The sequence below is a fragment of the Lutjanus erythropterus genome, chromosome 12 (assembly GCF_056507025.1).
Source record: "Lutjanus erythropterus isolate fLutEry1 chromosome 12, fLutEry1.hap2, whole genome shotgun sequence".
Classification (NCBI taxonomy): Eukaryota; Metazoa; Chordata; class Actinopteri; order Lutjaniformes; family Lutjanidae; genus Lutjanus; species Lutjanus erythropterus.
Window position 1 is genome coordinate 23,524,589 of NC_139328.1, and position 26,873 is coordinate 23,551,461.

At 39.0% G+C, this 26,873-nt stretch overlaps 3 protein-coding genes across 4 annotated transcripts; 2 read left to right on the forward strand and 1 right to left on the reverse strand.

Annotated features, from left to right (window-relative positions):
* The first annotated feature begins 689 nt into the window (after positions 1-689).
* On the forward strand, positions 690-1,753 carry LOC146318027 (MICOS complex subunit MIC26-like). Its single transcript, XM_084732188.1, has one exon. It carries the CDS (start codon positions 739-741, stop codon positions 1,336-1,338), a length of 600 nt encoding a protein of 199 aa, XP_084588314.1. The 5' UTR covers positions 690-738; the 3' UTR covers positions 1,339-1,753.
* An 813-nt stretch (positions 1,754-2,566) lies between these two features.
* Positions 2,567-6,909, reverse strand: eif3f (eukaryotic translation initiation factor 3, subunit F). Its single transcript, XM_084731390.1, has 8 exons — positions 6,752-6,909; positions 5,999-6,069; positions 5,114-5,193; positions 4,893-5,030; positions 4,710-4,801; positions 4,296-4,432; positions 3,110-3,223; positions 2,567-2,734 (listed from the first exon to the last, which is right to left on the reverse strand). Exons 1-8 carry the CDS (start codon positions 6,861-6,863, stop codon positions 2,657-2,659), a joined length of 822 nt encoding a protein of 273 aa, XP_084587516.1. The 5' UTR covers positions 6,864-6,909; the 3' UTR covers positions 2,567-2,656.
* A 430-nt stretch (positions 6,910-7,339) lies between these two features.
* kcnj9 (potassium inwardly rectifying channel subfamily J member 9) lies at positions 7,340-25,110 on the forward strand. Of its 2 annotated transcripts, XM_084731389.1 has the most exons (9): positions 7,340-7,819; positions 7,929-8,162; positions 9,732-10,132; positions 12,498-12,711; positions 14,586-14,787; positions 15,984-16,176; positions 17,263-17,460; positions 20,256-20,386; positions 23,037-25,110. In XM_084731389.1, the coding sequence occupies exons 3-9, from the start codon at positions 9,844-9,846 to the stop codon at positions 23,301-23,303; spliced, it is 1,494 nt and encodes a 497-aa protein (XP_084587515.1). In that variant the 5' UTR covers positions 7,340-7,819; positions 7,929-8,162; positions 9,732-9,843; the 3' UTR covers positions 23,304-25,110. The 2 variants fall into 2 exon arrangements, with proteins under 2 accessions (XP_084587515.1, XP_084587514.1); XM_084731388.1 differs by lacking the exon at positions 7,929-8,162.
* The last annotated feature ends 1,763 nt before the right edge of the window (positions 25,111-26,873 follow it).

Consider the following 26,873-nt stretch of genomic DNA (forward strand, 5'->3'; position numbering starts at 1 on the left):
CACCATTAGGTGTTATATATAATTAAATAATATCTTAATTCTTAATATACATTTACATTTAATCAATAATCACTTGCAAATAAAAATATATGCTGTTATGTTTTTTCTTTTTTTTGCTTTGTCTCGTTTATCTAGTTTTTAGTCTGGATTATTAGATTATTATATTTATGATCTTTGCTTTAAAACAAGTTTTATTTTATTCTTTGTTTTGTCTTTATATTGGATTTTATCTATAGGTTCTTTCACTGTATTACACTTGCTCAACCTTATTAGTTATTATATTATTATTATTGTTATTAAATAAATCAAATGTATTTTTTTTCATAATTTAAAATATATCTAATATATTAAATTATTCTAAAATTATAAACTGACTACGATAAATGAAAGAAGTTGTGAAATTTTGTGTAAATACGTGGGTCAAAATGTATTATTTATTGTTTCATGCTATTATTATCTTATTATTATAACATAGCAAAACCCTTCGGCTACATCGGTTTGTCATTTATCATTTAAACACTTTTAATCGCACCAACCTGTTTGACAGATAATATGCAAATTAAGTTTTGTGACTGACTGAATGTCAAAGACAGAAATAGCTTGTTTGATGTTTGTGCTTTCAACCGTAGTAAAAACTTTTGTCAAAAGTCAACTGAGAGGTGGCGTGATTATCACTTCGAGTTGTAGTCATGTCCCTCCTCGGCCACCGTAGTAGTGAATGCATGGCCCGCAGGGATCATGTTGAAGGTGACAGGTAGTGCCATGCCGGTGGGAACTCTCAGTTTGTTGCCGATCACCGTCTCTGCTGCTGCCGGAGGAGACGGGGAGAAAGAACCGACTGCCGCTCCGTTACTCCGGGATGAACTGTCTCTGTACACCGCTCCTCAGCAGCAGACAGCCCGGTATGTGGAGCCTGAAGCGGGTCAGCTGGAGGAGACTGTCGCCACCGTCAGGAAGTTTGTAACACCATACACGGATTGGTGTCAGGACACCTACAACAAAATTAAACCCAAAGTTCAGAGTGTCGTCCAGTGTGGGAACGACACTTACACCTACCTGAAGGACCCGCCGAAGGAATTCTATCCCCGGGCGGGAGTCATCGGCTTCGCCGGTGTCCTGGGGCTCTTTCTGGCCAGAGGCTCCCGGATTAAGAAGCTGATCTACCCGGCGGGCCTGATGACCGTGAGCGCCTCCCTCTACTACCCGGAACAGGCTGCGGCCATCGCAAAGTCAACTGGAGACTCCGTGTACGACCGGGCCGTGCGGGGCTACGCTGCCGTGGAGAAGATCCTGTACAACCCGAGCAAACCTGAGAAGGACTCGGAGACTAAACCCTGAGGACCCAAGTGCGCCTCGGCAACAACTCGGCAATAAAAGAAATCAGCATTTCCTCCACGTGTGCTATCTAGACAGGCTCTAACCTGTGTGACTTTCTCATGCCCACTTTTTGCACTAAGCTTCACATGTAACTCAGGCAGGGCATGGCCTGTCACAAGGGCTTTGCTGCTTAAACGATTTACTGCTGCTTCTGATTTGAATGTATATTTATGTAGAGATTTAATAAAAAATCATCTGTCTTACATTTAAAATTTTTATGACATTTTGTTGGTTTTAAACTGTCAAGTGTTAGGACCTTATTTCTGTCTTCAGTAGTGTTAAAACTTAAATTGACATGCATACAAATCAGCAACTAAAAAAATAAATCAAAATAAGTATTCAGCAATCATTTCTATCAGTTGTCAAGGAAAAACGTACTTTTTTTTGCTTCACATGTAACTCAGCCTAGGTATGGCCTGTCACAAGGGCTTCACAATGTTACTTAATTTATTTCTGGTATATATATTTATGTAGAAATCTAATAAAAACCAACTGTCTCATATTAAAATCGTAAGACATTTGTCATTTTTCTAGCAAAACTTTAATTTTTTAAGAAGGGCTGTGCAACTTGACTGATTCACTTCTGCTTCAGATTTGAATGTATATGTATGTAGAGATTAATGAAAAATCAACTCTTACATTTAAAAGCTTCTGACATTTAAAGACATCTGTTGTTTTGAAACTCGTTGACATCCTAATTGTATTTTCAGTAGTGTTAAGACTCACAAGTGAGATGAATACAACTCATATTTATGTATGTAGACATTAATTGAAATAAACTACATGAAAAACAATCTTAAGATATTTGCTGGTGTTGGACTGTCAAATGCTGTTGCCTTAATTCTGTCTTAAGCCCTGTGACAGTTCACTCCTAAATTAAAAATAAAGTTCACACCAGTGTTGAACTGGTAAATAAGTGAAACATGTCTTTGCATTTTGGTTATTTTCCTCCAAACCTGTACTTTAATCGTGGTCAGCACCTCTCCAACACTGGTGTGTGTTCCTCTTTCCTACTCAAACATTAAGGCTGCACTGCAAAGAGTTAACAGCAGTAAATGTGAGCTGTCTAATATGTGACTCTGGAACATTTATTCAAAAAGCCAAATTACATTAGCAATATGACCAAGAGAACCATCTTGCATTATCTGTTACAATAGTATTACCAAGAACAATGTCTGGAAGGCGAGGGTGAACACTGCATGACTGTTTAATGTTTTTATTCTGAGCAGTCAAAAAAAGTATACAAAAATTAAATATGAATCACTTTGCAGAAAACCCCTCAGAGCAGCACCAGCTTCTCATTTAGAGCGATCTGTGCTTGGGTGAGGTTAGACAGGTAGGTCACCATCAACAGGTCCTGCAACGAAGAAAAAGAGTGTTTGATTGTTGTTACAGTCATATCCAGAGTGACAAAAAGTCTAAAGCTCATTCAACAGAGTTAAAAGCAAACAAACATGAAGGACTACATGTTCAGAAAGACAAATGCTCAGTAAGGAAGTATCAGACAAGAGGAGCCAAGAGAGCACTAACAAAGTGTAATTAAATGTTTCCTCTAATCAATGGGAGTGTGCCAATGTGTGGAAAAACAAGCCCGAGTGCAGCAAGTGAACAATGAATGGGAGGCTGAAGGAGATGCACTAAAATCCACTGAGGAAAAACAACCATCGGAAAACAGTTGTTTATATGAGAAATTCTAGTACGTGCAATATTCTAGCTGCTGAGTAGGACTTACATTGATGTTGGAATTGAGCATGTTCTCAAAGTCCTCTGCTGAGATGGTGGGCACCTTGTTGACCAGGTCCATCAGGAAGCGTCCCACGCTGTTGTCCGCTGTCACTTTGCCAGACTGAGACAGATCGAACAGCATTACTTTTATAGCCTCTATAAGTGTTAAACTGATAACCGTACAAATGATCTCTAGAGACACAACAGATTGATACGAAGTGGAACAGCAGGAGGAGAACCAGGAAAAATACAAGCTGGAGGTCTGTCTTTTGTTACTCTGTACTAGGGGTGTAACAAACAGTACACAAAATTCATAGTTTGGTACTTAACTTGGTTTTCAGGTTATGGTTCGGTACATTTTCAACACAACAGGGAAAACAAAAGACATGTTGAAAATAGTACAAATACTTTACAGTGCTTCGCATCATGATACCAGACTATCAGAGATCCTGCCGCCTGCCAATCATGTTGGGATTCATACATGCAAAATAGTTTCTTCAATGATGGCGAGAGAGTTTTCATGGACATGTCTTATCAGAAACAACACTCTTCAGTAGTAAACACAGAATGACAGCACCCCAATATGAAGAGCATCCTAAAGACTCTGGATTGTTTCTACAAAGCAGGTGTTTTTAAACTCTCAGATTGTCCTCGGTCTCCAACAAGTGAAACTGACTTGTGAGTCTATACAGCGCTTCCATCTTTTATTCTTCAGACTGAATATGATCACATCCCAACTCTTGTAAAGCATTAGTCATTGCTTTAGTCTGAATCTACAGCAAGAGGCTGCCAGACCAATGTGACAAGAAACTGTGTGGCTGCAATATTAAATTATGTGCTTCTACAGACAAACTTGACTTCAGTTTAACAAAGTCAACACACAGTTTGACACTAATTTATGTTCATTTTAAATGTAACTGGGACTTAACTGTAACTGGGAGCTGCGACATGAGCTTGACAACCAGGACAGCGCTGACTACCATGCTACTGTTGATACACAACAGCTGGTGCACTGCCAAAATGCCCTGGGTAAAACTCCTGTTCTAGAATTTGTTCCACATGTGCGAGTAGTAGATATAAATAGACTTTTTTCCCCACAGTTTGGGTCACAGGACATGACAAACAAAGTTTTAACCTTACACTCCTATTCTGACTGGAGTCACACCATCATTCCAATTGCTTTTAACACTCACCAGCACATCCTCAATGTAAGCAAGCACAGTAGTCAGCATGTCCTGTATCCTGGCTGCAGAGCCAGCCACCTGGGACAGATCAGAGGTCAGCCCCTTGGTGCGACTTGGAGTGACACGTGTCCTCTGTAGAAGGTCCACTGTAACAAACAGGTGGATCGTTAGTGTACGGTATGACAACTAAGACGCAAGTACTGAGTCAGAATTAGAAAGAGTTAGTTATATTTGCTGTAAAATATACAACAAGCAATAACCAAGTTGACTTTCCATTGACATGAACACCATGAAGTCATTTTAGACACTGATTAAAATATTTTTCCCTATGACAAACTGGAAAAAAAATTCATGATCACATATATTTAGTCATTAAGTATTTATTTCTCAACTGTCATCTTGATTTATTCTTTGTATCCTTACCGCCTATCCTCTCAGTGTCATAGTAGACATACTTGACAGTCAAGGGGGTGAACATCACACCGACTGTCTTTCCTGGCACACCCATCTGTGCACTGTGTAGCAGATAAAAAAGTTTAGTCAAACACACACTCTCGGTCTAGTAGCTGATCGCATAAAAAGTCAACGACAGGGTGATCAGCCGACCTGACGTAAGCACGGATGTTCATCTTGCCACTCTGCAATGCTGTGTCCATGGTCAGGTGAATGGGGTTGGAGGCCTCACGGCTGTAGTACTCGTGGATAAGCACTGAGTGTTCTGTGATGTCAAAGCCTGTGGCATACCTGTGAGGACAGATCTCAGTGTGATGAGAAAAAAAGATTTCCAATTCAATCTTTTAAATTCTAAATTTAATCGACTGACGCACCATCCAATGATGACCTCGGTGGGTGACACCCTCTTGTGGAGCTCGTACATATTCTTAGCAAACTCCATGTCCACGGCAACCTGTTGGCAAAGAGAATGTATGTTCTCTCATTTACAGTGCAACATGAGGCATCCATCTAGGTTTAAAAATGGACAGATGTTCAATTTCTTCAAAATGTATTATCTGTAAAGAACTAGTGTTCTCTCTCATTTATACGATAACTACCACCCCCTTATAAAACTTCCCACAAGGATGACTCAGTTGTGAAAGAGACCTGTGGGAATTATACAGGTTTTGTGCAGATGATACAAAATGTCCAATGGTAAATGTCACTATCTTGCAGGACTTTTTCAAAGATTTTTTTTATGCAATTCCAAGTGATAACCAATAAACATCAGGGCTGACAGTGGAAAACTTATACTATATTAAACTGAAATTATGGCTGATAAATATCAACTATAATATGTGATGTGACATAAATCACACCGTTTAAAATTGGATTCTTAGTTAAAATGCTCTATAATAACCAAAGCAAGTTTGTGATCTCTTCTGAATGCACTTTACTTTAAGAAATGAATCAACATTTAAAGAAATATAAGAATCCTTGTTTTTGTCCCAATGGTGATGTCACTTAGATCTGGTTTGGTTAAAGTTATGGAATATCAAAAACACCCACCGTTGATCATAACTAACTATATCAACAAAATGTTCAATAAGAGTAAATTTATTGAAAAATTAATTAATTTCTTATCTACCTCTTTTGTCCATATAGTGTTTGTTTTATGTGTAAATAATATGATTTAGCCGCAGTAGCATTTTCCACAATAATGAAGCTCATTCATTAACCCAACGTCATTATGAGAATAAAATGGTATTACGACATACCTCATCCTCAGACTCATTGTGGGGGACAGAGAAGCAGTTGGTCACCTCAATAGAGTGCTTGTCAATAGTACCTGAGGACAAACGTTAAAAAAGAGGCATTGTTATTTAGCTAACCGTCCTCCTGTTGTTAGCTAGAGCTAGCTAACAAAAGGGGCTCGAATCATCAACACTGGCTATAACAACATCCTGTTGGCTACGTTTCCCATTAGTACAAAAGTAATAAGAAAACGTGAGATGCGTTGATACATAGTTTAACTACATCTATATACATCTGTATTATCGTTTGAACGGACAGCCAGCTGTTACGAGTGATGATGCTAACTGTTTTGGGTAGCTAACAGTGAGGCTAATGCTAACCAGATGTAGGTTAGGTGGTCGTTTCTAGAAGGGAACCCCAGACCGGAGAAGCTATCACGCGAGTGATGGATAATAAAGAATTCACGATATTTCTCTTACCAAACCCAAGTGTTTCCTGTCATTAAACCTACCCAGATTTTAACCACTGCGTTGTAACACTGTGAAACAGAATTAGTTTGTAAGAACTGTATTTTCAAGACACAACGCACCCAAATCTCGCAAGAGTTATGCAAATCTAAGGTTCCCTTCCAAACCCGACCGTCAGCCAGCTACTACTGGATTGAAGTGAACCAGCATGCGTTAGCAGGGAAGCTAAAGTCTGCCAGCTAGCCATCACCTGTCTCGTCAGAAGGCGGTCCACCCAGCAGAAGATAAATATGTCAAGTTTGTACTCACCCAACAAGGTTCCGATCACACGACTCGCTCCCTCATTTCTCCGCTCGTACGAGTCGCAGATAGAAGCGAGAACGACGGGGTGAATTTTCACCACTGGCCCGTACACCGACATCTTGGAAGAAGAGGCCCGATCACCGGCTCCACTGAAAACATATACTGCCACCTAGAGGCCGGCGGCCGAATAACGGTTAATGAATATGACGCTAATTATAATCAAGTGACTGATACCATTGATAATACAAAGCAGCGTATGATTGGATCTGATATCATTAATAAAAAGGGGTCTACACATTTTGTTCATCAGCTTGTAAGGAGTATGGTCTGATATTTTCGTTTTTGGAGAGCCAAAAATACAGATACATTTTCATTCAAAGGAAATAATATATTAAAAAGAAAATCAAACTGAGCTATATTATACTATTATTACTATCATGAATTTATGTTAACTTTAAATATGAGATATTTATGTTATTATACTATCATAACGTCAAAAAAGGCCTCTCGTCTCCATATTCACATCTGTGTGCAGATGCTGTGCGTCTGACAGTGTGTGCAGAGGAGGGAGATGCCTGCTGTCCCTTCTGTTGTGGAAATGAGAAGTGTGTGAGGCGGGCAGGGTTGATAGGGGCTGGGCTCATGACAGCATCCTCCGCCGCTCAGTGGCTCCACACCTGACTGACTCCATCAGATGCACAGATGATGGAGCTCTCCGTGCCGCTGCCGGGTTATCCTGTTGCCACCATTTCGTATGTCCACCGCACACCGACACATGTTCTACAGATGCCGAAATAACAATTTTTCTTGTTTGTTTTTTTGTGAGTGATTATTCAGTGGACGGGCTGTTCGCGTTTTATTTATGGTGAACGCTGAGGTCGGATCGAGGTGGTCTTTTGTTTTCCTGGAAAAAATCGCACCGGAGCGGACTGATGCTGCGTCGCTGGTAAACACCAGAAATGGGTGTCATTGAACCAATCGCGGTTCGTTTTTGGACCAGATTTTCGTTTTTCTCATGAATAGACATCTGTCCGTTCCAGCTCTGATACATCTACAAGTTGCTCCACTGAGCAGGTAAGATTTTTCTGACATCAATCCTCAAGCTTAGCCTGTCGGTTTGTGGAGCCTATTGGCTGCCTAACAGACACCCTTTAACAGAGGCTATTTCTGATCCATCCATCAGGCGTAGTGCGTCATCTTGATTGTCACCATCGGTCTCCTCTTGCGTCCACCCGCCAGTTGTCCAAATGGACGCACATCAGCCAAGGCTACAGAGGACTAGGACTCCATTTTATTTCAGAGACACACCACGTCTCACAGTCCACATGCATATTTAACTCAGTTTCTTACTTATGTGGGACTTATGTAAGAAATCACAGCAGGCCTGTAGCATAAATCTACCACGTTTAACGGAGCTGTGAGTGCACTTCTACAACAAACACACTCATGCATGAACCACACAGTCCAAAAAATGTCCAGATTCTCTAATTTCAGTTTCTCAAGTGTGATTATTTTCTGTTTTTTCTATGACAGCAAACCGAGTTGGATTGTGGACAAAACAAGACATTCAAGGACATCACTTTAGGCTTAAGGAGACTAAACCTTCCTAAACCTTTTATGATATTTTATGCACAAAAAAATAATCTTTAATCTTTTTTTTTTTTTTTTTTAGGCAAAAATGCCCAAATTCTCTGATATGAGCTTCTTAAGTGTGTATATTTCTGTTTCTTTAGTCCACTGTGACAGTAACCTTAATATCTTTGGGTTGTTGACAAAACAAGACACCTGAGAATGTCACCTTGGGCTTTGAGAAACAGTGATCAATATTTTCTGGATGAAACAACAGATCAAATCAATGACATTATTGACAGATTAATCAAAAGTGAAAATAATAGGGTGCTCCCATAGCTCAGCTGGTAGAGAGTTTGCCCCATGTACTGAGGCTGTTGGTCCTCTGCGGTGGTTGCTGGGTCAATTCTCGCCTGTGGCTTATTTGCTGCATGTCAGTCCCCCTCTCTCTACCCTCATTCGTGTCATATCTTCAGCTGTCCCTTATCCAAATAAAGGCAAAAGCCCAAAAAATAATCTTAAAAAAAAAGTGAAAATAATAGTCAGTTGCACCTATCCCAAACAAGCTTTATGAAACACGCAAAACAGTTGAACTGGCTTTAATGTGCATGTGCAACACTGTGCAAGATTAGACTCTTTTGCTGAAAAATAATGCACATTTATTCTCCCTTCATGTCTAATTCGAATGACAAACAGCCAGGGCTGGGTATCAGTTTGAAATACCTTTAAGGTATCGAGCAAAATAACCCACTACCAAGTAGTATTTAACTTCTCCAGTCAAACAATGGCTGCATTTGCTCTTTTTCGTACCCAGATCTTAAAAATGATTATTTGTATGGTTTTGCTTGGAGTCAATCACTGCAAGTGTTCTTTGATTTAATGTGAAATGTGATTGGTCCCCTACCACAGCAGCTACAACCCATAAAGTCTGTGTTGTGGTGAGTGTGGTGTATTTGATGTATATGTATAAAATGCAGACAATTTCATTCACATGATGGGTATTGAATAAAACAGGAAAAAAAGTCAAAGGAAGTACTCTAATGGTATCGGTATCACTTTATGGGTATATGTATTGTTACTGGTATCATCATTTTTAAATGATAATCAACCCTAAACAAAAAAACCCTTAAGATCAACCCTAACATTGTGATTTACTTCCTCATTTTTTTACATATTTTATCTTTAAAAGAGATGAAGTGATGAAACAGGCAGAGACAGGAAGTCAAATCTGTGTGGCATAGAACCTGCAGGCAATTCATAGATTCATATGGACATAATCCCTTTTAATCATCACTTATGACCCATAAGAAGTGTGTATCTGACAGATAGAGGTGCAAAAAACCTCTTATTTCTTTTCAAAAATCATTTGTCAGTGAATTACTGTGACAGATCATTGTGTTCTTCTCTTTTATTCCAGGCTTCAGTCAAGCAAACAAATGGTCCAATCAATAGCCGCTAGACAGAGTCTGCCATAGGGAGGATATCAATAACACACTAATACACTCAAGACACACACGAACGCTCAGGCCATGGCCCTGGAGAACTCGGTCTTCCCCTCTCGCCCAGACTCCCTCTCGCTCCCTGTGGAAGAGAAGGGGGAAGGGGAAGAAGAAGTGGAAGTGGCCACCGAGGCCACCGCCTCCACCGGAGTCTTCAACCTATCGGAGGAGCTGGGCCACGTCGTCACCACAGAGACGGCGCCGTCCCCTCAGGTCAACAGGTTGTTCCAGGCCAAGCTGGCCGAGCGCGAGGCCAAAGCTAATCAGTGCAGGAAGAAGGCCCAGGGGACAGAGAAGGAGAGGGGACGATTTGGGTGGGGTGAGTTACTCTGCATGGCCTATTTAACGATGAAATTAATGTTTCATAAATGTTACGGCTGCTTTCTGTTCACTTCATTCAGGCGTGGAGAAAACTGGATGGTCTCAAGGACATCATGTCTGACTCCTTTAACTCCTCCAGAGACTGGGGGCTGTTGACAGATTCTAGAGTCTGGATCACCCTCCTTCTTCTCTCTGACTCTCTTACAATAGTCATGATTCTCCTCTAATTTGGACCGTGCTGCAGTGCTACATCCCTCAGTGATTTTGACAGTCTTGCACACCTTTTTTCATTAAGCTTCTTCAGTGGCTCTGCTCTTTGTTTGCTCTGGTTTCTTTCCTCTTCACTGTACGTCTTCATTTCTACATAAAAAAAAAAAATCAACCCTAAAACCTAAAAACACTGTTTGGACATTCAAGGTTTTTGGGTAAGGTTACCTGCCAGAAGCACAGAACAGGACAAATTTAATAACTGAGCCAAAATGGACCTTTCAAAGACAAAAACATAAATGACTACATTTACATGAACAAAATATTTAGCCCTTATTCTGAAAAAAGACAATGCTCCTACTAAGCTGTGTACATCCTGCTGTGAATCCACTAATATTACCTTTTACATCCATCCATCTATCCATCCATCCAGTTATAGCTGGAGTTTCTTGAGCCAGGTTGCTTCTTTGCATCGAAATAGTATTTTTCCACTAATGGTGGACTTGTTTGATGGTATGAACACAACCTCCCTCTTTCATTCCGTCAACCAACTTCTCGCAAAGGTCAGCAATGTGATATTTGCATATATTCAACCTACTGAGATCCAGATCTTTCATAATATTTAAAAGCAGGTGTGTTTCTTTTTCTGACCAGGAATGTGGGCTTCTCTTTTTTTGCATGCATCCGTACCACGGCCTTTCAAACTGAGCTGAACCATAAAAATAGGCAAGAGGCCTTGCATTGCAAGCTGTGGCAAAAATCCCAATTGAGATGCATATTCTAAATGTGCTCTTATGTCTCCAAAGAATGCTCCTAAAACCTGAATAATATCAGCTTATCTCATATGTCTCAATTGGAAAATGCTCCATTGAGAATAAGGCCTAATTAAGAATATCTAAGTGAAGTATGCTGTATATATCAAATAGATAAAGGTCAGAATATTGTCATATTCTGAATAATGGTGGAAAATTAATGTGCATGTAAATGTGTCCATCTGCAATAAAAAGGCTTTTTACATTAAAAAAAAGTATTTACAGTTAAGCTACAGTGGACCCTTTAAAGTCAAAAGCATCAACAGCAGATGTCAAGTTAGGTTTCACTTTCTCAAAGAGCAAGAACTTTATTTCAAGATCCTTCAACTGACACCCAAATATCAACATACAGCATGAGATGCATCTAGAAAAGGCAGAGGGACTGACATTTTGGGCTAAACTATTCATTTCATTTTTACAATTAAGCTACAGTTGGCCTTTCAAATTCAAAACCATCAATGGCAGATGCCAAGTTTTGTGTCACTTGATCAAAGAGCAAAGACTTTATTTCAAGAGTGATACATTTGCATCATAATGTCATCATACAGCAAGCCTAGTAAAGGCAGAGAGACTGACATTTTTGGTTGAACTATCCCTTTAAACCTTAGGATATTACTCTATAGGTTGAGTAGGATGCACGCTGATTGATATCCATTGTTGTCATCAACAGTTTTGCATCCTACATGTGTCATAATCTCAGTTCTGGCTGGGTGCACCCACGATAAAAAGGCTTTTTACACGAAAAACATCAGTTGCCTTCAGGGTTGTACAGTAACTAAAGTCCGATGTTGTAGCTTTTCTTCTCTGAGTGTTTGATGACGTTGTCCTGTCGTACTTCATCTTCTCTCTTTTCCTCACCTGTCTGTTTTCATTTCTGTTATCCCTTCTTCAGCAGCCTGATTTTCCTCTGAGCCACACGCCATCTCTCTAAGTAGTTCTGTCCCCTGGCACCTTCCTCTGTTTATCCTCCAGTGTCTCGACGTGCCTCAATTCAGCTCGCTTCCTCTGACTGCAGTCAGACTTGCATCTTCAAATAGCTAAAGTTTTATGAAATTTAAAAAGCCAGCCTTGTATGCATCTTTGAAAATTTCTAAGGTCTTTTAAAAGGGTCTCTTGGAACCGACAACAGGGTTATGAAACCAGAAACCTATGCAGACTCGTCTTTAACCTTGTTCTGAGCCGCAAAACTCATGCTGCATGTGTTTTTCACAAGAGCAAGATCTACTATTTTCCAGCCTCACATATTCTATTTTCTGTCTCAAACTTCTGTAACCAAATCGTACTGCTTCTCCTCCCTCCTTCCCCTGTTTCACATGATGCCCCACTGCCCCGTCTCTTCACCAGCTCGGACTCGTCGTAAGAGACAGCGCTATGTGGAGAAGAATGGTCGCTGTAACGTGCAGCACGGTAACATGCGAGAAACTTACCGCTACCTGACTGACATCTTCACCACTCTGGTGGACCTCAACTGGCGCTGCTCCCTCTTTGTCTTCGTCATGGCCTACGCTGTCACATGGCTCTTCTTCGGGGCCATCTGGTACCTCATAGCCTATTGTAGGTAAGACTGTTGAGCGACAGGGTGGAAAAAGTTGATTTATTTAGTTCTGAAAACGAAAAAAAATAACAAATGACTGCCTCTAGCCCAAAATGCTAAGAGTATTTCAGAGTTGTAATTTTTACCCATAGTGGCAAATCTGTATTACAAAGAACGGGACTTTCCTCACTTGTTTGCTTTCTTGTAACCTTCTCCTCCTTGCTACTTAAAGGAATAGTTTCACATTTTGGAAAATGCACTTATTTTTTAGCCTGCCAAAACTTAGATGAGAAGATTGATACCACTCTCATGTTTATACGGTAAATATAAAACTACAGTAGATGATTATCTTAGCTTTGTTTAATCCATACAAAATCTGAACTAAACTACAATAAAAAACTATACAAGATCTATTGTGTTAACTGGCAGAGGTGTGGACTCACTCACTCACATGACTTGAACTCAAGTCAGACTCAGGTCACAGATTTGACTATTTTAGACTTGACTTGATAAATTCAAAAAAGACTTGCAACTTGACTTGGACTTTAACAACAATGATTTTGTTAACAGCTTAAGAGTCCGTGGTGGGCAAAACCAGTCTAACTGTCTTCACTTGTTCCCAGTCTTTGTGCTAAGCTAAGCAAACTGCGACTTGGCTATAGCTTCATGTTTTGTGGTATTCATTGAGTATATTTAGTGCTTTGCATCTTTTCATCAAACTTTCAGCAAGAAGGAAAATAACAGAGCTGCAATGATTCATCAATTAGTTATCAACTGCTAAATTAATCACGGTAAAAAAAATCTTATAAATCTCTGATTTCAGCTTTTCAAATGTGAATATTTTCTGGTTTCTTAAGTCCTCCATGACAGTTAACTGAATATATTTGGGTTGTGGACAAAACAAACCCTTTGAGTGTCACCTTGGGCTTTGGGAAACACTGTTCAACATTTTTCACTATTTTCTCTCTTTATGGACCAAACAACCAATCGATTAATTGAGAAAGTACTTGACAGATTAATTGTTAATGAAACTAATCATTAGTTGCAACCCTAGCGAATAATGTTTTCCAAAATGTTAAGCTGGTCCTTTAATGAAACCATCACAAGGCCACATTTTTAACTCCTCAAAGATGGAGGATGATGCTGCAAGTGAGTGACCAGCATTGCAAGACATTTCTGCAACGAAGACAAAAAAAAAATATATGTATTTCAGCCAAAAAAGCTGATGACTAAGCAGTATTAATATTACCATGGATTTCATCATGATGTGTTACCTCTTCACAAGATGTGTCTGCTGGATCCCGGCTCTAATTAGCTAACGTATTTGTCTCATAAAATCTTGCCCTCTTTATATCAATTACAGGCCACCTTAAAGCCGTGCCAGAGAACTGTCGGTGTTGCTGCAATTCCTTGGTCACCAACACAGGTCAATAAAAGTCATAGATTAAATAAATGACTTAACACCACTTTCATTAATTAGCCCTTCCTCTCTGGCTGGAGCGGTGTTAATCAGGGACATTAGGCTGTGTAGTGAGTAGTTTGAAAGAAATTCTGCAGACTCTTAGTGGCACTGGACTGAAAAACCAGCAGATGTAGTGAAGACGCTGTATGTGATGATATATGATGGGAACGGCAGGTTTTTGCAGCATCGAGAAAAAGTGACAGCATGAACGTTAATGGCTGATACGAGGATGGGATTACTTCTTATTCATTATCAGAATGAGCTGAGAGGAGACTGTAAATATGAAGTCAGAGATGAGTAGTCATACATATATTTCCGCACCTCCATTCTTAAAATATAAATCTTCTCGCTCTCTGTCTATTTTTCCCTCTTGACACCCACTCTGTCACCCTCCACCCATCCCTTCCTCACACGTTCTCCTGCTTTTCCTCTGAAGGGGTGATCTGGACCATCTGGAGGATGAGACGTGGACGCCGTGCGTCAACAATGTCAACGGCTTCATCTCAGCCTTCCTCTTCTCCATCGAGACAGAGACCACCATTGGCTACGGCCACCGCGTCATCACCGACCAGTGTCCAGTGGGCACCATGCTGCTGCTACTGCAAGCTATACTGGGCTCAATGGTCAATGCCTTCATGGTGAGCACCAGGACTGGTACATGGCTGAGAGATGGGAAAATCATATTCACTGGTAGATAGTAATAGCAAAAATCATCAGACTGAATATTTTGCAGGTGTTATGTATTATGACTGATATTATTAATAGATTTTGTGTTAATTTGAGGAGAATTAATTATTTTTAATTTTTATTATATAGTTTGGATTATCTGAAGTGAGGTTGTATGTGGTACTCATCAGTACAACAACAAAACTCAACAAACTAAACCCAAACTATCCCTCTAAATCTTGGAGACTTTCATGTCCAGAGGAAAATCTAAATCAAATTTCCATATTTTCTTATGAAACATAAAAATACAGGACATATAACTAGTTTAAATCTATTATTATAGTATATTCTAAGAATGAAACATCATCTGAAATTCATGTAATGACTTTTGTGACTACTTTTGTAATAATTACTGTATTTCAGTTATTTTTGCACCTCTGGTGATTGTCAAACCTTTTACAACACACCTGGATAACTTCTTAATCAAATCTCCAGATGGTCCAGTTTTGTTTGGCAAAATACCTGTCTTTCTGAAAACCTAAATGAGCTACAATGTACAGAAAAGTAGATGTAAACGTGACCGGAGTGAGTCTGTTTAGAAGGAGGCCTCTTGTCAGTTCACGTGCATCAAATAAGAAAGTAAATATATAATTTTTTATTACTATGCAGACGAAATGACACTAATTCAGTGCAGATGGTATGCGTCCTGAAAGAGAAACATGCTGATGAAGCTCTATTTTTTCCACGAAGTAAGCACTCTTTTGATGAGGATGAATCCACACGCTGACGTTGAGGTAGAATCATGTTTATGCATGTTTGCGAGCTGGAAACAAGCCATCTTACAACTAAACTGATAAAATGTGGGCTGTTTTACAATGCATATAAAAAAATGACTGAGTCCAGGGTTAATTCAAGTGTCACAACCGTTTTTGAACATTGAAAACTGGAGAAAGAAAGCTCTATTGGTTTTCACTATTCACAATGAATGTTTGCAACTGTACAGTCTGTGTTAATCATGATAAACAAGAGAAGTTATTCATTTCCCAAACATCCACTGCTTTTCAAGTTATTCCAAATATCTGTGCTTTTTGTCCCCCCTCCGTCTGTCTTTGAGTCTGTTTCACCGCTCCTTTAACCTTTAAACCTCACCTCCGTCCTCTCTGTCCAGGTCGGCTGCATGTTTGTGAAGATCTCACAGCCCAACAAACGGGCAGAGACGCTGGTGTTCTCCAAACACGCTGTCATCTCTCTGAGAGACGACAAGCTCTGTCTGATGTTCAGGGTGGGTGACCTGCGGAGCTCCCACATCGTAGGGGCCAACATGAGGGCCAAGCTCATCAAGTCCAAACAGACTCAGGAGGGTGAGACTACCAGAATACAGAGAGTACATGACAGTACTGGTACATTTTTACTCACTGAGGCTGGGTTGCACCAGTAAGGACACATTTTTAACCCTGATAATTGTTTGATTTAAATTATGTTGCACCAGCTTTAAAACTATCTTGAAAAAAAAAAAAAAACTATTAAAACTTTCTTTAAACCTAAGTTGAGTTTTGACTCTAAATCAAAACTTAATTCCATTGCGTCAAAACTTTACACTTACACAATTTAAAATGTGATCCAATATTAACTTTAAACTAACAGTGAAGGAGGGTTAACTTTTAAAATGGTGACCTTTTTGAGATAGATTGAGCAAAATAATCAAGTTTCTCAAAGAAAGTAAGTCTTTTATCCTAACTATAGTATTTTTTAATCTTCTTATTTGGCCATATTTACTTTGGCAAACAAGTTTTTCCTCAAAGAAACGTTTTGCTAACTATTTAGCTAGCTAGCAAACAATGTAACATTTTATGTTAACTTTTTAGCTGATTAACAAACAATGTAATGTTTTGTTAACATTTTAGTTAACTATCAAACATTGTAGTGTTTTGTTTACTTTTTAGGTAATTATGACAGCAAGCATCTCTATATTGATCAAACTCTATTTAATTTTGTTTTCCATGAATTAAGTGGGAGAGATTAGTTTTTAATTGTGCAGCTGAGCTCTGCTGAATTAAAAATCTGGATTCAGTAATTTTAAACAGTCTTGCTAAACTCTGATTAGACCTAATCTTAGATTAAATTAGTCTTTGTTGGGGCAACCCAGTCTAACAATACTAATGTGACTAAAACAGCCACAACCCCTACTACAACAACAACTTTACCTCTACAAGTACCAGAAGTAGTAGAGGAGGGAATCTTGTTTCTTGACATATATATATTATAAAATGATTAATTATTCTCCTTTCACTTCAGCAGATTTTGTACTCAAATTCTTTTAGATAACAGAGTAGGCACTGGTTAAGCAGGCAATTTGTGCAAAGGCATGTAGAGAAAGAAAAGCACTCATCTAACGTCTCTCTCATCTGTTCCCTTTTTCTCACCTCCCATTTTCTTGTTTCCTCCAGGTGAGTTCATCCCACTGGATCAGACAGACATCAGCGTGGGCTTCGAGACAGGTGATGATCGTCTCTTCCTGGTCTCGCCACTGGTGATCTCCCACGAGATAGATGCACACTCGCCCTTCTGGGACATGTCACAGGCCCAGCTGGAGAAGGAGGACTTTGAGATCGTGGTCATCCTTGAGGGAATGGTGGAGGCAACTGGTAAGGAATGGGTTAAATATAATAATGTGTAAAGCAATAATGTGTAAACGCAAACAGCAGAATGATCCATCTGTCCCCAGTGCTCCATTCTCACAGCTGATTAGTGTTATCTAAAAATATCATACAGAGGGAAGTTGGTCAACTAGAAAGCAATCTTTAAAATTAAGCAGTTAACTGGGGCCCTATTATTATTATTATTCATTTCTTTTCTTTTCTTTTTATTTTTTTTTAACGTATTTTGAAGTGTAAATCCAAAGTTTTAGAATTGCTCCTGCAGATAGTCTCAGTCAGCATCTGAGAAACAGGCTGCAGTGGTTGCATCGTAATCCTCAGGGGTGTTTTAAAGAGATAGTTTGGATCAGAACAAACACATTAAAACATAAAGCCACACAATGACACAAACAAACTAACCAATCAAGGCAGCGGTAGACCAGACTGTAAATAAAGATGGCCGACACATATTCATTTTCTCCTACTGTACAAAACTCAACTATCATAACCTCAAATAATCAATTAAAATCAAACTGATCAGAAAAATGAGCACTTTGAACGTACAACCTAAAATGACAGAAACCATCTTTGGGAAAAACTTATTTGATGTGTACTTTTTAGATTGTAGGTTTTAGCTTCACTTTTAGGGTGCTGACATGTTGTCCATCTTTATACAGTGAATGTGGTAAACCAGCAGCTCCTGTGTTCTCCTGGTAAAAGTACTGTTTTGTCACTTGGTGGCACTGAAGACAGCAATATATTGTTTTCTGTTTCTGATGAAACATGTTGTCAGACACTTAGAATAACAATCTGAGCCTGTTAGTGGCAAAAACAAGCACTTTTAGTGGGCATACTCTGACAGGGCATAATTTGTTTTGCTTGTTTTGTGGCCAAAACCTTTTGTACCTATTAGTTATTTAGGCCACAAAATGTAGAAAAAAGGGCCCAGGTTTAAAAATACCAGAACTCCCCTTTAAGTCTAGTGGTTTTGTGCACTATAATGCTAAAACAGATAAAACAGTCCCAAAATGCAACATAAAAATAACTGAGCAGGAATATATTTGAATGTTTGCATAATGAACTAAAAGCAAAAAAAAAAAAATCAAAGTACAGTTAATGAACATATTTTTACTCACTGGAAACAAAAATAAATGTAGCTATATTCAGCTGATGATCATTACATTTTAAATTTATTATCCAGGTCATATAAATAATACTATTAACAATATTTTATTACTCAAGAGTTTTATATGATTGATTGTTGGGGAAAAATGTTATCAAATATAACAGCTTAACAGCATTGTATTGTATGGGAAATAATACCTTGCAGTTTAATTTAACTGTAAAGTTCTAATGGCTTCCATGTTGTAAATGCATGTTTGGCTGCAACAAGAATTGAGCATTAGGAAATTAATCTTGCAGATCCATACGACTATATGATATTACAGTAATACCATCACTGTTTTACCGAAAGCAAACCCTGTCCAAAATTGTCCATTAGAAAATGAAATTCCCCTTCCAGGATGTCTCAGTTTATATCTGCAGTTTTTTTGTTTGAGCGCTCTCCATCTCATCTCTGTCTGTCAGGAAGCTTTTAGAGCATTATGATGTTGTGATTACGGGGGAAATATACATATATACTTATATAAGTGAAGGTGTTATATAACCAGGAACAACACTGGAGAGTCATCACTGTAGCCAGTGATCTTCTGAAGACGTGGAGGTTTTTGTGTTCTTATACTTTATGTTCTCATCACTTAACTGATGACTAAAAGAGCAGTCTTTTAGTCAGGGTGCATCAGACAACACTCATCTTCCCTTGAGCAAGGCACTGACGCCTCATGGAGACAAACTCACTGTTAGTCACTCCTGATAAATCATCAGTTAAATGCCGAAAAATACAAACGCATCAAAACATTTGCTCTGGCTTCAGATTTAAACACATTTCAGTCTTTATTTCCGAAGCTCAAAACACCCACAGACTCATGACGTTTTACACCAAATTTATCAAAACTTTAAAGGGACAGTTCAGATTATTTTAAGAGAGGGCCGGGGCTATCTGGCTCATAATACAACCATTTCCTGTCAGAAATGGCTGTATGATGGCAAGGTAAAGCATTGAAAATGTTCTTAATATAGCACATACTGATTTTTTAGGTGACTGTGGATAAGTACCTAATACAACCCATTCTAACAAATCTGAACTATTCCTTAAAGAGGTCTGGATTTACAGTATATCAAGTGGGAAAATCATTCATATCAGCTGGGCAACATTTTGCTCATAGCTCCCCTCTGAGATGACACATTTAGGAGCAGCCATGTTACATTTATGGTTGTATTTCATGTTACCGTCTGCACTGACTTGCACTTGTCTCACCATCTGAAAACTACAAAATCCAAACAAGAATAAACAGAGTCTGGCAGGAACAAGTCACCAGGTACCTGTCCCCCTGGAGGGATTTGGACAGGTCATGTTTATCTTTATCCCCCCTTCTCATATCGCCTTATGTCAAATTCACTCTCAGAGGATAATGTACTCAACTGTTCCTTACTGTTTGGCAGGAATTCAGTGTATCAGAGCTATTCATGATGCGTCTCCATGAGCTAAAGGTGGCCTCTCTGCCTACTCCAAATATCGATTCCCTCTGTCAGACCGCTGTGGAGAGTTACAAAGAAGTAGCCGTAGCAGCCATGCCTGCAGAGAATATTCATATAAAGACAAGCAAACGTCTATGCCTCACAGATGTTGTGAGACATGATGAACTTCTGTACTCATCAGTATGCTATTGTTTGTGTGTGTACAGGGATGACGTGCCAGGCGAGGAGCTCCTATTTAGCGGAGGAGGTGTTGTGGGGTCACCGGTTCAGCCCGATGATGTCACTGGCAGAGGGCTTCTTTGATGTTGATTATGGAGCCTTTCACCACACATTTGAGGTAACATCTTTTGAAAGTGGAGTAATAAAGACAAACTACAGGCTAATATACATGTAGGGGTGTTTTATTTGATAACCTGGGTGAGTTGTCTCGTATGAAATAGGGATCAAACCAGCCAGCTCATGGCAATTAAGGACTTGCCCCTGTACAAATTGTTTTATTCATTAGTGGTTACCAAATGTAACAACAAAAACTAATGCTATAATAATGTTTTTCTAGGGCTGTTTTTTTAAGTCCAAGGTGATGCCTTTTGTCAGTCCGAAACCCTAAGTTATTCAGTTAAATATGATAATAAATAAAGTGAGTTGCCAGATTTACTTGCCTGACATGACATTTTACTTGCCCAGGGCAAGTGGACAACCCTTGTTGTTGAGTTCTGATGTGTGGTCAAAAAAACACAAAAAAAAAATCCAAAGCAGTCTCTTTTCAAACAATTAAAATGCCGCCACTGTCATGAATTGGTCATGTTGAACCTTAAACTGACTCTGACGCGTTTCGGCATCAAGAGATCATCAGGGAGTCAAATGAAGGCTTGTCGAAGGTTTGAGTTTGTGTTCAGGTCCAACCTGACCATGCTGTGACAATAAAGGCATTTCTATTCTTTTAAAAGAGTGTCTTGGAATTGTTTGTGATTTTTGACTACACATGTATTCCTATCCAAAGAGTCCAGGAAGTACTCCTACCCAACCACTTCTGGATATTGGCAACATCTGTTGAAATCCTGTTTACAGGAGCACAGATATAGACTACGTAACATCAAGTTCAGATATTAGCAGTATTGTTACAGTGGAGGTTAGAGGCAGAAACTATTTTAAACATGAACAGAAATGTCAGACATTTTTTATCAATTTAACAATTCATCCGAAGGAACATACCAGTTCTTCAGCTGACAATAAACAAGATGGTAACTGCAAATGTTTCAGTGAGGAAAACTCTTGCTGTTATCCCTATTCCTGTCTCCACCTACATGTGCTGTATAAACAACAGCTGAATTCTCACACTTGTTCTCTTGGGGTTGTTTAAAGGCATGCTGGGAAATAGAGGAAGTCTAACTTAAGTGTTTATTTCATGGTTATTTTGGTAGGGACAAATAAGCCTACACAGCATGGACCGGTGCCACCCACCATTAACACCATAACACGTGCCTATCCTGAGATGAGCTTTCATACAAATTTACAGAACTCAACAGGAAAACACACACAAAACAACAACAATACACTCCAAATCTAATAAAAAGCACCTGATAGCAATGACTACTTGTTTGACCTTTCTTCAAAACTGTTATTATCCTGTTCATGCTGCAGTATATTGAAGAGGTGCACAATACAACTGGCCATGTGATCTAAGGGGGTTGAAAATGCATGTTTCATATGAGCTACCACCAGCAGCAGGTTAGCTTAGTTTAGTGTAAAGACTAGACACAGGTTCAAACAACTAGCCTGGCTCTGTTCAAAAATAACAAAATCCTCTGACCAGCACCTCTAAAGCTCACTAGCTAACATATTATATCTCATTTGTTTAATCCAGGGATCAGCAATCAGCTATCAAAAGAGCCATTTTTGGCCCAAAAAAAGTAAACTGTTAAATTTTCTGTTTTCCTTTTCTGGATTTGGTATTATTTTAGTTAACATTATATCATAAAAAGGTTTTTGTTTTTTTTATTGGGCATATAGGCAACACTTTTGGAGAATACAGGAATCACTTAAGACCTACAAAAATGATAAATTAAAGTTAAAAAAGAGCCATTATTAAATTACATATTATGTTTTGTCAAAGCCACTGGAGAGGGGTCACAGGTGACTGCTCTCTGGTTTAATCCGTTTAAAAACTGAAATGTAAAAACTCATGAGGTTTAAGGCAGAGACTAATTCTTGGACAGAAGCAGTGACATCCAGCGTAGAGTTCAGGAAAACTCTGCTCCCATAAACTATAAGGTGTCATTTTTTCACATTTCAGTTTTTGGACACATATACAAAATATTAAATTGTGATCTTAAAAGTTGTTTGATTTTAGTCATGTTTCCACAGCAGGAAATTCTCCAGACTATAAACCTTTGTTTGTATTTGGTGCATTTCCACTACAGGCACCATGGTCTAAGTTTGGTTTCGGGGACATTATTTTACCCTCCAAGAAGTCCCTGGGTCTGAACATTTCTGATTGGCTAATTGTGCTTCAACACACCAACATGGAGTTAGAGAAGAAAGCAAACCACAGATGGACCGAGGTCGATCATTGTATAGTGGTGCACAGAAATTACATATAAAAACAGCCATTGCTTTTTTCATATGTCAGCAGACCAATTGGCTAATCTTCACATTGTCCTTAGATCACACTGGAAACGCAGACAACAATCTGATTAAGGAACATTTTAGTATTAGTTGCCACCACATTAGTTGATTGACAAGTAGTTCCTTGACTAAGTTCCGGGTACTTTGGGTGGAAATGTGGATTTTGTTACCTTTAGACAGTTGCAGGCTTGCTGTTTCCACCTGCTATACTAAGCTGACAGAACTGATATAAATTTTCTCAGCAAGTAAAAAATAGCATTTTCCAAAATGCAGAAATATTTCTTTCGCTAAAATATAACTCTGAGAATGGGGCTTTTTTTTGCCCATGTTGCTAATCTTCATCATGTTTCCCCTCCTTCAAGGTGGACACGCCCTCGTGCTCAGCCCGAGAGCTCTCATTGGCTGCAGCCAGACTCGACGCTCACCTCTACTGGTCCATCTCCAGCAGGCTGGATGAAGAACCCACTCTGACCAATCAGGCGGCCAAGCAGCCGGACAGCGGCTCGGCCAACAGCAAAGGAGGGGAGCCGACCTTCATCGTCGGGGAGATGACCGACATCCAGGAGCAAACGGGACTGGGCGAGCTGAACGGCAGCGTCGCCACCGACCAGTCCGAATCAGAGGCCTAGAACAGAGAATGTTTACAAAGACCTTCAGTATATCACCACCACAGCACAGTTAGTGTTCGCAGACCTTTTCTTTCAAGGCAAATAAGTAGTTTCATGAAGCTCAGTTCTACAATATATGCCATATCTTATGTTACCATATGAAGATTTATTTCTTGATATATTTGTCTTTTATTTCTATGTTGATCTTTGTTACAAGTGTACTGTATGTGTGATATCTCTTCGATTTGTTGTGTTAGATCCAATCACCCTTGCCTATATCTACATTTAAATGATAATACTATGCTTCAGGTGGGGTCAACAATAGTATATCCTGTGGACCAAGGCTGAAATTTAAACAGATAGAAGTAATGTGTCTTGCTGGGCAGAAAGACGAGGTGGTTGTTTGTGCACATTTTGTGGGATTGTTCACATTTAAAATAGGTACAGTGCATAGACGCTTTATTTTCACCTGCGCATGAGTATCACTAGATGGTATTGAGATATAGACTGAAATTGTAGTGACCTAAAATTTCTTTAGATGCAAAGATTGTTCTAAGGTTTATTGTACACCAATCAGGTGTTAACAGGGTGGTAACACCAGCCCACAGACGCAGGTATACTTGCCTACTCTGTTAAAAAACTTCATTTGGCATCAAGCCGTCATTTCATTTGGTGCTAGAAAAATGTTTGAAAAATCTATTTGGCTGACAAAAATATTATAAAAGTGGCCTATGAACTGTGGCCAGTGGACAACAATGCTATTATCCTGCTCTGGGTGTAAATTCATAACTTGGAGGCACACAGTATTATGTCTGTTGAAGAGTAACTTAACATTAGGCTGAAAAGCAGTGTTTTGCAGCACCAGCACCAGCACCACTGTTGGGTGTGGTCAGAAATGCGCCGCTGGGAGAAGATAGCCTTCAAGGCCATAGATATATATACATAGATGCCATTCTGGCCTTTTGATTGTACGTCAACATTGCTGCCATCTGGGAATAGGCAAGACTAGCCTGTATCTTGTTATATCTCGTTTTGCTTGTTTGTTTGTTTGACAGCCTTGCGTGGTCCAATATGGCGGCAACGTTGGCGTATTGCAACAGGCCAAAGTGGTCAATGCAGCATCTACATATGTCTATGTCTATGTTCTTGGTTAGGTTTAAGGGGAAACATACATGGGAGAAGTTAGCCTCTGTCAGAAATGTTGCTATTTTAACACCAAATCGTGATTTTCTCCCCTAAACCATACCCAAGAAGACATTTTGGTCAGAAAGCCTTGGAGGCTAACTTCTCCCAACAGCAGGAAAAATATGGTTTGGGTAAAAATAGCAAGATTTCTACCAAAAAGCCCCGAAGACTCATTTCTCTCATGTTGCGTCTGTAACCACACCCAACAGTGATATCAGCAGGTACAGTATATCACTGCAGTGAGGTGAGAAGTTAAATTAAATTAAAGTCTCGAGCAGAAACAGGTTTTTCAGGATGTGTTAAGTTACTCTCTGATAACTTTAATATGAATTTGCTGACATTCCTAACTGCACTTTCACATTGTGGTGACTAGGGTATCTATCTAAAACCTTTAACATAGAGACAGGTTAACACTCGAGGGTGTCTGTGGTTTCGTTTCACATACAGTGTGTGTAGCACAAGGATAATCTATCTTTTGTCCCCAGCCAAGTAGAAATTAAAAGCACAACAGTGTCCTGCTCAGTTCAGCCCAAACTCCTGCTTCTGCTGCTGCGTATATATGTGGCCATTTTTACTTGATGTTTTTAATATTTAGTATAACACATCTGTTAGAATTAATAAACTGCAGTATATTCCAGACCAACTGTGTCAGATTGTGTGATATTCTGTGGAGGGACTACACACATAAATGTATGCTATATTTACATTCTGTACTGTGCAAAGTAAAGCTTTGAAACTGCTGTTCAGGAGTATAGCTTCAATTAAACTGAGGTGAGATTAAATATTTGGTAAAGACAAAAGACCAGTATGATTGAAAGATTTGTACTTGGTCCTGAAAATAGGCTTAATGCTACAATACATAATATTACAGGTGATGGAATACATCTTAAATATACAGTATACATTTGTCTGCTCTCTCTCTTAGAGTACTATAATTATACTACAACTACTATACCTACTATACTATACTATATACTGCAGTCTAACAATATAAGAACTGTGTTGAAATGAATTAATCAAGCACTACGCTACAGTAGCCTACGCGTTCAAGGCACTTACACTTCATTTGAGAATTTATTATAATTTATTATGTCACTATAGTTTTACCTCATTCCAGTTCAGAGGGAAATATTGTGCTCCACTACTTAAACAAATGATGACTAGTTATTTGGCAGGTTAAGATTTTATGCTGAAAATGAATCTCTTGAATCTGGTAAGATTTTTATGTTATGTTATGTTAAAGTAGCCAGAGCACAATAAAAACATAGTCTGTGATTCAGAATTTTTTTATGTTTCTGCGCCAGCGACAGTTGTGGCCACAGACTTCATGTTTTTTTGGGTCATCCCACTGAATGCAATATCTTAAGTATACCTTGAGGGAATTTCTTCAGACTTGACAAAAATGACCATATAGACTATTCTTTTCTGACTGAGTGACTTCTAGTTTTTTCTATGTTGTGAACCACTGGACTAAACCAGCAAACTGCATATAAAGTAGTTAAAACGAGCTCCACCTTGAGGAGCTACAACAGTAAAATGCTGCTTACCACTCATTGTTGGATCAGTATTAATAATTATGTCACTTATATATCAGTAACATGTGCCAATTTTCTGCAAATGAGCACTGTAATAGAGTATTTTTACATGTTGGTGTTGGTACTTTTACTCAAGGAAAGGAGCTAAATACTTCTCACACCAGTGATTTTATACAGCTTTTAAATAGGCCTATAGCTGGGTATTTCAGTGTGCCGCATGTTTTAAAAGCTGATCATATCTTTCCAAGTAAAATCTAAATATGACAAGTAAATAGCAGCTGTAACCATTAAACACATTTACTGCAGTAAAATGTACATTTATCTCTGAAATGTACTGGTGGGGTACAAGTACAAAGTAGCAAGTAAAAGTACTTGATGATGATTTACCTCACAGAAGAGTAACTATTTTAAAAAGTATGATAATTTGCTCAGACACAAGCTTAGGTGGCCTTAATGCATTAAAAAACACACACTTTTGTTTTTATTTCAGTCACTCAGTGATTACATTGTAGATTACTATTTGACTAATGGTCCATATTAAACTTTTCATCTTGTATAAAGCACCACAAGCACAACGCATCTCATTATAAATTCAGGGCTGTATGTCAGCACCAGGAGAAGTCAGCATATTGGGTTACTAGGCAGAATCTCTGCTTAAAAAAAAAAAAAAGAAACGAAATGTCTTTCTCTGTCTTGGCTGCTAGATGGCGATAAAGATCCCATACTTCTCCCTCCAGCCAGTCACACAGCCCTATTGGTGTGTAATGAGATGGGGTCCCCTTCTCAGCTGTCTCCTAGGCAACCGGGGCTGGGGACAGGGAGAGGGCAGAGTGTGTGCATGTGTGTGTGTTTATGTGAATGTGTGTGTGTG